This window comes from Bactrocera neohumeralis, unplaced genomic scaffold (genome assembly GCF_024586455.1).
Source record: "Bactrocera neohumeralis isolate Rockhampton unplaced genomic scaffold, APGP_CSIRO_Bneo_wtdbg2-racon-allhic-juicebox.fasta_v2 cluster11, whole genome shotgun sequence".
In the NCBI taxonomy this organism is placed as follows: Eukaryota; Metazoa; Arthropoda; class Insecta; order Diptera; family Tephritidae; genus Bactrocera; species Bactrocera neohumeralis.
In genome coordinates, this window is record NW_026089624.1 from 17,887,498 (window position 1) to 17,898,731 (window position 11,234).

An 11,234-nucleotide genomic window follows, 5' to 3' on the forward strand; every position below is an offset into this window, starting at 1 on the left:
AAACTAGTCAACGGAATCGTTACTAGCGTTATAATATTGCATACATAAAAAACTTTTACATACATACATACCTACATTATATGCATGATAATTTTAAATTAAATTAACTGAATACGCTCACTTTAGTTTTGTAGTTTGGCTCCTTGTGCGTATTGTTGCATTTAGGTAAATTTTGCCCGCGCCCGGTTATTAGTTTTTGTTTATTTTTTTTTTTTGATTTTAGGTTTCGCTCCCGAATAGTGCTTGTTTTTGATTTATGTTTTGTATTTTTAGTTTGGGAGTTTCGCGCACGGTTTGTTTTTTTGTTTTTTCGAACGAAATTAATTTCCTTCTTGTTGTTTATATTTTTGTTATGGTAACTAAATTCACCTGTTTTGGTTTTTGCACATTTTATTGGGATATACCCTGAGTTTCATATACGGTCTTTTGATTTGATTGTTGTTTGTTTTTTGTTTGTTATATACGTATGTTATATACATATAGTTTTCTTGTTTTGTATCACTGCACTTTGTTACCGAATTTAGTTTTGTGTTATATATGTTTATTTTGAATTTTGTACCGCACCTTTTGTCACCACTTTTATGTGTATTTTGATTTCAGTTTTTCTAATAGTGCCTCTCTGTAATGTTTTTATTTTAATTTGAAGGATGCACACATGAGTTCAAATTTTAATAGTTCGTACACTCTCATTAAGCACTACAATTTGTTAGGGTATGTACACATATGCAAGAGAAAATGCGGGTTAGTTTCGATCAAAAGGATTAATTTATTTTAATCATAAAACTATTTAGGTGACAATTGTTCAAAGTACTAGTACACCAGTATGTCCATTTAAATTCCGCCAATATCCCGGTTTGCCTTCTGCTGATCGGGTTAATAAATATATGTATATGCGATTAAACATATGTATGTGCGAAGCGGTGTAGTAACCGAATCAGCTGTCCAAACGATGTTATTGCGAACGCGCGGGATGAGTCTCGGAAAACGAAAAAAAAAGCTAAAAATAACTTTGTTCAAATTGTGTGTGGAGTGTGTCCATTTCAAAACGGGCATCCATCTTATTTTTGTTGAGTGGGTTGCCTTCAACAAAATGTGTTGACAAAAAGAAGTGTCATCAGGTGTGATGAATTGCGCTGTTGTATTAGGATGCGCCAGTTTTACCGGGTAGAGGGGGTGGATGCTTAACTCATTTAAACAATCTTAAAATAGTTTATTTCGTCTTTTGTTAATATTGCTGGGTGTATAAAGTTATATTTTGCTGCTGCTATATTGTTTTGTATTTTTTTAAATTTTTCCTCTAAGTTCCTTAATTTGTTGAACTGATCATTAAAGAAAACATGTTTCATTATTTCACTGTTCTCTGTTTGTACTTGGTTAAATGAGTTCGATACTTGGTTCCTGTTATTTTCTATTGTACTCTTTAATTGACAGATACTATTATAAAAGTGGTTGTTTATGGAAAATTGTTTATTTAAATTGATTATCTCATTGTGACTATTTTCTTCTACTATCTTTAGATGTTCTTCTATATATTGCCTCTCTTCATCGTCCATTATACTAACCATTTGTATGCTGTGCCTACTATGTGCCTTTCTTCCTCCTACTTTCCTCCCTGGGGTTACTGATTTTATTTTTGACTTTATAATTTCTACTTCATTTAAAAGTAATTCCTTGTTATTTAAAAATATATTACTTTCTATAATATTTTCTTTAATCTTATTAACGACTTCCATTACCTTTTTTTGGTTTACTATCTCTACTTCTCTTAGTTGAACTATGGTATACTCCTCCGATTGGTGTCACTTGTGATTTCCCTTCCATCATCTTCTCACTCAAAACCACTGCTCTAATGGTTACCCATATCTGAAACTGAAAAAAGAATTATTCGGATATATTTTATTATTTGCTTCCTATCTGATTCTAAGGCCTCTTTCAGCAGTTTTAATAATCTATTGAAATGTTCATTAATAATTATTTGTTTATTTAAATTTTCAATAGCATAGACTCTAGTCGCCTCTTACGGCAGGCTTCACCGAAGATGGGTATATTCTTGGAAAACTCTGTACCCCCTGGGGTATTACATAAATTATGCAATAATACCTTTTTTTTCTTTTTTTTATGTGTTATTATCCCCAATAAATGCCCTTAAACTAAATGTATCTTCATTCCTCTCGTTTGAGTTTTCAATATTTGCCAATTTTATTGGTCTTTTTATATTCGTCGGATGAACGTTCTGTAGTGGATTAATTCGGTAGTACGGTTGATCTTTATGCCGTACTCTTTTGTAGTTCCTTATTGGATCTTCTTACCCTGTTTCTATATAGTCTTCCCTTTTTTTGTTCCTTTTGCCTATACTGTTTTTTTGAACGTTTCCATTCGCATCTTCAAAACGTTGGAAGGCACTTCATCTCTTGCCATTCAGGGTGTGCATTTGATGGTAGAATGGTATCGAGTGTTGTAATTTCCTACAACGACCTGCATTCTCATCTCTGTTGAGAGATCGGGGTCCTCAATTCCTGTTACTTTTTCCAACAGGGTTGGGTGTAATCTTTCAACAACCGCATCTCCCGTGTGGCTATTTGGCTTTATGAGATGAAACCCGTATTCCTTCATGCGGAAGGTATGCCAATAGCTGCTCTGCCTCGAATTCATTATCCAAAACGACTTTTTTAGATTTTCCGAATTTTAAAAATTGTTCAATAAAAATTGTTTTCTTTGCTGGTCAGTTTCTATCTGTTATTTTATAGACTGCCGCAAATTTTGTATGTTTATCTAATGATGTTATAAAGGATTGATTTTTGAACTGAAAAATATCAATGTGCACTATTTCATTTTTATTTTCGGGGGTTTCTGTTAATTGAAATTTTAGTTTTATTGGATTCCTATCGTATTTGACTTGTTGGCATTTTTGGCAGTTGCTTATTAGTAATTGAATATATTCCTTAAATATAGGGTAATATATTTTAGTTTATACCACTATGCATAGATTCTTTTGAATGGTAAAATGATATTCGCTTATATAATTTATCTTTTTCTTCTATTTCTGAGGCTCTTTTTGTGCATTTTAAAAATTTTAAATTTTTATCTTGAGCAAACATTTCAATTAGAAATTTCAACATTTTATGGTAATCCGCTTCGGATACTTCCGAAAATATTCCCACCATTCCGTTTCCTTTTATATATCTTTCCAATATTTTCTTGTTCTCTTCTTCTTCTTCTACTGGGTTTATTTCAGTAATTATTCTTCCAAGGAGTCTTTAGATCTGAACTTGAGGGCTATATGTCAATATGATTTTTGTATTTATTTACAACTTCTTCTTTAATTGGAAAATGCTCAAGCAGTTCTTCATCTGCTGAATGAATTGTGTCTGACAATTCCAGGTTGGATTCATTGTCGTTACCTTCTTTTATTTTTGGTGAGGTCTCAGTTCGACTCAAAAAATCAGCTACAACATTATTTTTTCCATTTAAGTATTCTATTTCAAAATTGTATTCCTGTAATTTCAATAACCACCTCTGATGGCGTTGAGAAAAATCTTTTCCTTTATATTTATTAACTAGATATTGTGATCGGTGACAATTTTAAATTTTTTGCCATATAAGTATGTACTGCCTGAACTAGGTTTAGATAAAAACTTTAGCGGTTTTTGAGAATTTCGCGGCACTTACCTCACAGGATGAAACGTATATGACGGTGCGCAACGAATGTAAAAAAAGAGGGCACGTAGGAGCGTACGATGAGTGTTTGAGTTCGCGGTCGAAAACAAAAAGAGGCTGGTGCCTTGTCCGCCAGTCGCTTTTGTTCTTTTTTGTGCGGTGTCCTCATGTGTGTTAAATTCGTGATGTTGGTATTGTGTGCGTGTGATGTGGAATGTGATGACGATGTGGTGTGAAATGAAGATGTGGTGTGGAATAATGATGTGGTGTAGAATGATGATGTGGTGAATGTAATGTGTGTGGTGTGGAAGTGTAATGGTGTGAGGGGGGTCTGAGATTCAATTAGCCATCCCGGCCCCCCTAGGCAACTGATTAGCCTAGGAGTCGCTGCAGCTGTTGCAGCGATGCCACGACGCTGCTGAGACCCGTGGATCGCCGTGGTGGCGGTCTAGGCTGGCGACGCCGAATAGACATTCCAACCCGCTGATGCACTCGCGTTACGGGTTGATGCCTTGTTACGTGGCTGCGAGGTTGAACTGGCCTATGATCGTCGCGCATCGCGGTGCGATGCAGCAGCGTGTGATGCGGCCGGTGGCAGATTTGGCACAGACCCCTCGACTCACACTCTTGCAGCCTATGCGTCTGCGATAGGCAGTTCACACAGTGCCCGTGTGCCTGGGCAACTTGCTGCCGTTGTAACGGTCGCATCCCTCTAAAAATCCCACAATGATGCAAGCGATGTGGGCGTCGACATAGGGGGCAACTTATGCGATGCCCGTCCGGGACCCGGGTTGAGCGGTTGCCGGTTGCAGGTGCGGTTGCCGGCACTGTGGCCGGTGCTGTTGCCGGGGTTGTTGCTGGTGCTGTTATCGGTGCTGTTGCAACGGCAGCTCGGGGCGCTGGGGTTGGCCCGGTGCGTTGCACGCTGGTAGCCGACCGAACGGGTGGAGTGGCTAACACTGGCATATCTATGTCCATGATAATCTATGTATGTATAAGGGAGGTTGTTAATTAGAAATCTGTCATACAATTAGATATTGGCGATCGTGCCACGATATGTGGCACGAATGGGCCGTCGTATTGATCGACCATTTTTTCTTAGTTTTCTTTACAGTTTGTTATTTTTATGTACGATTTGTTATTTTCTGACGGTTGTTATTTTTTAACGGTTGTTATTGGCGTATTTCTCGTTTTAGTATTTAATTTAGTGATTTTATTATATCGCGATATTATCGGTTCGTTTTTTCGGTTTTCGGATTCGCGATCATCGGAAATTGGCAGAAAGCATAGCTTCACGAGCGGTCTGGTTAGCGTTCCGTTTTGCGTACGGAGATCAACGATTCGTAGGTGACCGTCGGTGCCGTAATGTAGCTTTTCTATGCGGCCGAGCCGCCACTCGGTGGGGGTAGACAATCATCGTGAATGAGGACACAGTCTCCAAGTTTAGGCGCTTGTTCAGGAGTCTTCCAGCGGTATCTTTTGTGGAGATCCTTTATGTATTCGTTCTTCCATCGGCGGCTGAAATCATGATGGAGAATCTTAATTCGTTCCCATCGATTTAGTAGGGATAGCGACTCCACGCTTGGCTCAGGAATGGCCAGGATGGGATGCTCCCTTTAGGAAATGCCCTGGAGTTAAGGCGGTGAGATCTGAGGGGTCTTGCGATAATACTGTGAGTGGCCGTGAATTGAGAACGGCTTCAATTCGATTTAATAACGTCGTGAACTCTTCGTAATTGAATTTATAATTTCCAGCTACCCGTTTGAAATGGGATTTGAAGCTTTTTACAGCTGATTCCCATAAACCGCCCATATGAGGAGCGCTTGGGGGTATAAATTGCCAATTGATACCTTGAGGGGCGTACTTTTGTACGATGTCGGATGACACTTGTTTTAAAAAATCCACAAATTGCTTTTCTGTGGCTCGTTGAGCTCCGATAAAGGTTTTGCCATTATCGCTCATGATTTTTGATGGGTAGCCACGTCGAGCGACGAAGCGAGCAAATGCCGCGAGAAAAGCCTCCGTCGTCAGATTACTACACAGCTCAAGGTGTACTGCCTTTGTCGTGAAACATACAAAGACAGCCACATAGCCTTTCATGAGAGTGGGAGACCTTAACATGGACGCCTTTACCTGGAAAGGCCCAGCAAAATCAACACCTGTTGTGGTGAAAGGCAGAGCGAAATTGCAGCGTTCCGGTGGAAGTGCTGCCATAATCTGCGTTCGCATCTTCTGCTTGTGCATAGTGCAAATCTTGCACGTGAAGATGCACTTCTTGATTTGCGGCTTAAGACGGGGGATATAATACTCCTGGCGTACCATCTGTTGCATGAGACGATGTTCGGCGTGTAGCATTAAAATGTGGATGTAGTGGAGGAACAGTGTGGCAAATGGTGACCTCTCTGGGATTATTATGGGGTGGCGTTCATTGTATGTCAGGCTCGAATTAGCAAGCCGACCATTGGCACGAAGCAGACCTTTCGTGTCCAGAAATGGGTTGAGGACTAAGAGTGAGCTCTTTTTATCAATCGGCTTCGATTCTCTTAGTAGCGATATATCGCGGCTGAAATAGCGCGCTTGTGTATATGTAATTAGTGCGACCTTTGCCTTTTGTAACTCTAGGTGCGTCACTGTGTTGCATGGGAAATTATGTGATCCCTTCACTTTGCTTTTGAGTTGTTCTATAAATTTGAACATATAAGCAACTACTCTGAGAGCTCTTGGAAACGATGAAAATCGTTCAAGGATGTCGGTATCATCCAATAATGTGTGAAAGGTGGCGATTTTTCGACCTTCTGGTGCGATAATGTTGCGCATGGGGGATTGTGGCCAAGAGTCAGGAGATTCTATCAACCATCGGGGGCCATTCCACCAGAGGGTGGTGGTGGCAAGGTGCAGTGGCTTGCACCCTCTTGTACCTAGATCGGCAGGATTGTCAGCACTGGCTACGTGACGCCAAGTGGCTGATCCCACTAGGTCAAGTATTTGAGACGTTCGGTTAGAAATATACGTCTTCCATGCATGTGGTGGTTTTTCCAACCAGGCTAGTACAATTTCAGAATCGGACCACATATATAGTTTGCATTTCGTCATATTTAAATGCATTTGCACCATGGCTACTAATTTTGACAGTAGTAGTGCGCCACATAACTCAAGTCGTGGGAGACTTATAGTTTTCAAAGGTGCCACCTTTGCTTTTGCTACTAATAAGTGGCTTGTGGTCGTGGTGTCACTTTGCGTGCGCACATAGATAGTAGCGCAGTATGCCTTTTCTGAGGCGTCACAAAAGCCATGTAATTCGACTTTGTGTACCCATCGTGGAATTTGTATCTGAGAAATATCATTCAGATTGTTTGCGAACTGGGACCATTTTTCTAAGCGAAGAGGTTTCACTTGTTCGTCCCAGTCGGTTCCATCTAGCCATAGTTCTTGTATTAAGATTTTAGCTTGGATCATAATTGGCGAAAGCCATCCTGCGGGGTCGAAAAGTTTTGCCACCGAGGATAAAATCTGTCTTTTTGTGATGGCTGATAATGCGGATATGGACTCTGTCGTGTATGAGAACTGGTCCGATATCGCATTCCATTGGATGCCTAGTGTTTTTGTTGTACTTTCCTTTTCGAATATAAGGAAATTAGTGTCCAACAAATTTTCGTTTGGAATATTTTTGATTATATTTGGGTGATTTGCCGTAATCTTTTTTAATGGAAACCCTGCGGAATTGAGGGCTTTTATTACCTGTGATAAGGCCTCGTATGCTTGTGGAAGAGTGTGACTTCCAGACAGAATATCGTCTACATACGTTTGAGTTTTCAACACTTCAGTTGCCAGAGGAAATTCTGACTTTGTGTTGTCTGCCAATTCGTGGAGTGTTCGAATGGCTAGATATGGTGCACAGTTAACGCCAAATGTAACTGTTTTTAGTTTGAAGTCGCGTAAAGGACTGGTGGGGGATCTTCGGAACATAATACGTTGAAAATCTTGGTCGTCTTTATGTACGACTATTTGCCGATACATTTTTTCAACGTCCCCATTGAATACGTATTTTAATATATATACGCCAGTTTAATATCAGAAGCATTAAATCTGGTTGGAGTGTGGGTCCCGTAAATAGGATATCATTTAGGGAATTCCCTGAACTAGTGGTTTTCGAGGCATTAAAAACAACTCTTACTTTTGTTGTTTTTTTGTCTGGCTTCACTACTGCGTGATGTGGCAGATAAAAGGAGTAGTATTTGCCGTTGACGATTTTCTCCCCTGAGTTTACTTCCTCCATATGATCCAAATGGAGGTATTCTTCTAACACACCATCATATTCAGATTTGAGTTCGCCTTTTTTAAGTAGGTTTCTTTCCATACTTAGAAACTGCTGTATTGCAGAGGTGCGAGAGTGACCTAAGGCGAGTGTGTTAGGAAATTGTTGCCTAAGTGGTAGTCGTACGACGTACCGACCGTTTTCTGATCTAGTAGTTGTGGTTTTGTAAAAATCCTCACAATACTGATCTTCAGGGGTTGTAACTGATATGGGGCGGGAGTTCTTCTAATTCCCAAATTTTTTCAATTGTGATTTGAGGTACTCGTTTGAAACTTCCTCAACTTGAGTTGTCATTGTTGTGACTGGTTCCGCAACTAGTCCACTTAGAACCCATCCGAAAATAGTATTTTGCGCCAGAAGTGTATTAGTAATTTTCTCAATACCTTCGAGTATTATCTGTGGTATAAGATCGCTGCCTAATAGAAGATCTATTTGAGCGGGTGTGTTGCAGTTTGGGTCTGCTAGCTTTAGGTGTGAAACCTTTTGCCAATGCTTGCTATTTATATGATAGCTTGGTAGCATGTTGGTTAATTGCGGTAAGACAATAGCTTCTGCTTGTATGCGCTTATCCGCTTTGGGGAAAAGAGGGTAATGGGGCAGATTTTATTTGAGTTTTGAACAACTCTTCCGCCCATTCCCGTGATTTCAAAGTTGGCCAGTTTTGTTGGTAACTGTAGCCTGTTTTGTGCCCTAGACGCTATAAATGATCGTTGTGATCCTTGGTCTATTAAGGCTCTGAGTTTAAACAGTTCTCCTCGGTGTTCGATGGAGACAACTGCTGTGGGTAATAGTACCCTACTGTGGTTTTCGCTATGTAGCGTTTGGGTTTTCATCGCCTTTGAGCAGCATGGTGCTTCTTGGCAGTTTTCAGAATTTGTTGTGGCAACTAATCCTGTTGCTCGTTTTACGTTTGCATTGTTTGGGGTCGAGCTGGAAAAATTGGTTATATGTAACATTGAATGATGTCTTTTATGGCAATAAACGCAATTAAATTTGCTTTCGCAATCTTTAAGCGTATGCGCATGTGACAGACAGTTGGTACATAATTTTTTCGTTCTTACGAAATTGTTTCGATCGCTAACATTCATTTTTTTGAATTTTTCGCATGATTTTAGTTTGTGACCTCCTCTACAAAGTTCGCATGACGTTTGCTTATATTGTTCAGAAGTGAACGATTGATTTTTAAAAAAGCTTCTATTTAAATTATTGTTGACTACTTACTTGGGGTCTATTGAAGCTTCTATTGAGGTCGTTTTGAACGTTTTTCGTTCTGACTAGTTTTTTATCTACCCTTTCTGCTATTTCATATTGGGTAGTAAGAAATTCTTTCATTTGCTGCCACGTTGGGCACTTTCTTCGCGATGAGAGCGATTGCTCCCACAAAAGTAACGATTTTTCTGGTAATGCAGCTGTGCATATATTTACCAGAATGGGGTCCCAATTATCTGTGGGAATATTCTGTGTTGATAAAACAGACAAACAATTTGAAACCGTGGATTGAAGCTTTATGAATTCTTCACTGGTTTCTTTCTGAATTTTTGGTAAATTCATTAGTATCGTTACTTGCTTGTCGACCAATATTCTCTCGTTTTCGTAACGTGCTTTAAGAGCTTCCCAAGCAAAATTGAAATTTTCGTCATTGAGAGCGAACTGTTTGACTATTACGCCTGCCTGACCTTTGGTTTTGTATCTGAGGTGATACAATTTCTGCGCTTGTGATAATTTAGGATGGTTGATGTACACAGCTGTAAACATGTCCCGGAAGGACGGCCACTGTTCATAACCACCATGAAATATATCTGTGTCGCATACTGGCACTTTGAGGTGAATGCCTGAACTTGCCTCTTGGGCTTGTCTTTGTGGCAGCTCTACTCTCGGTTGTGGAGTAGGTGCAATTGCTCTTAATAGCTTTAGTTGATCAGAAATCATTGCCTTTGTGTCTTCGAACTGGTCTAGGCAGTGTTCATACTTGGTGTATGCCGAAGATTTAAAATTTTCCGGTAGATCTGAGTCGTCAGATTCTACGATTGCGTCATATGCCGCTTGGAGTCGTGTCCAGAAGTTGTCTAAATTGTCTTTCTTGATTTCTAATACCGATTCAGAATTGTCTTGAATCGGTGAAGATGAAAATCGAGTGCAGTATCGTATCAAACTGTCACTCTCAGCAATGAATTTTGTGTAAGAAATATCTTTACCCCTCTTTATTTTTGCAGCACCTTGCTTTGAGCGTGTAGCTTCTGCCGGTGTGCATGGACTTTTTTCGTCTGCAATCATTTTTGGAACTTTTAGCAACTGAGTTGTTTTAGATTCCTTTGAGTCTGAGCTCATTTAAAATATGTATAGAATAAATCAAAAGGTCTTAGTGAAAACTAGACTTGTAGATGTTTAGAAAAAGTTTCGTATATGAAGTGTTGAATAGAAGACTCTTTTGTGTGTAAGAGTTTCAAAAAAAAAATCAATAAAATCAATGGCTTTTTAGTAAACCAAGAATCAAATAATATTTTCGTTTATATATGTATATATATATTTATGTATATGATTAGACGAGAACTCTTAAGTAAATAAGAGTTTTGAATGAACTTGATATGACGAGAAGCTTTACGTATTTGATAGTGTATGTAATCGCGAACTCTTTTAAGTTAATAAGAGTTTTGAACGAAATTTTTAGACGTGAACTCTTTTAAGTAAATAAGAGTTTTCAAGTAAAATATTACGCGTATGCAGAATATCGCTTATATTTGATTTAATTATTTGTTGTTGACCGGAAATATTTTATTTGTTTTATTTTCCTATATATATATATTTGTTTTATGTATATTTTATGTCCAAATGTCCTATAGGGTATACCTATAGGTGGATTTTTTATTTATTATGTGCTAATGAGCGCTCGCTTTAGAGATCACTGCACTTTGTACATATGCATGTATGTACATATGTATTACGCTTTGGTTGGTTACACAATCCTGCTTGTTTTTGTTGATCAAAAACCAAGGGGAATTGCGGGAAACATGCCAATGTGGACTTTGAATATATTATATACGCAATCCTGCTTGATTTTGTTAGCCAAAACCTAAGGGGTATTGCGGAATATATGCCAATGTGGACTTTGAAGTAGTGAGCGTATCTACATATGTGACAATACACGTATGTAAAAATTTAAGTATGTTAAATAATATTTTATGTTATATTTAAGTTGTACCCGATGTCGATATATATATGCCGGTAAAATTTTCAACGGTTTTTATTTATGTATGTATATGTA

The 11,234-nt window shown here is 38.7% G+C and overlaps 1 protein-coding gene across 1 annotated transcript; it reads right to left on the minus strand.

The window, feature by feature from the left end:
* Positions 1–5,217: 5,217 nt before the first annotated feature.
* On the minus strand, positions 5,218–6,471 carry LOC126766146 (uncharacterized). Its single transcript, XM_050484012.1, has one exon. The coding sequence runs from the start codon at positions 6,352–6,354 to the stop codon at positions 5,245–5,247; it is 1,110 nt and encodes a 369-aa protein (XP_050339969.1). The 5' UTR covers positions 6,355–6,471; the 3' UTR covers positions 5,218–5,244.
* Between the last annotated feature and the right edge of the window lie 4,763 nt (positions 6,472–11,234).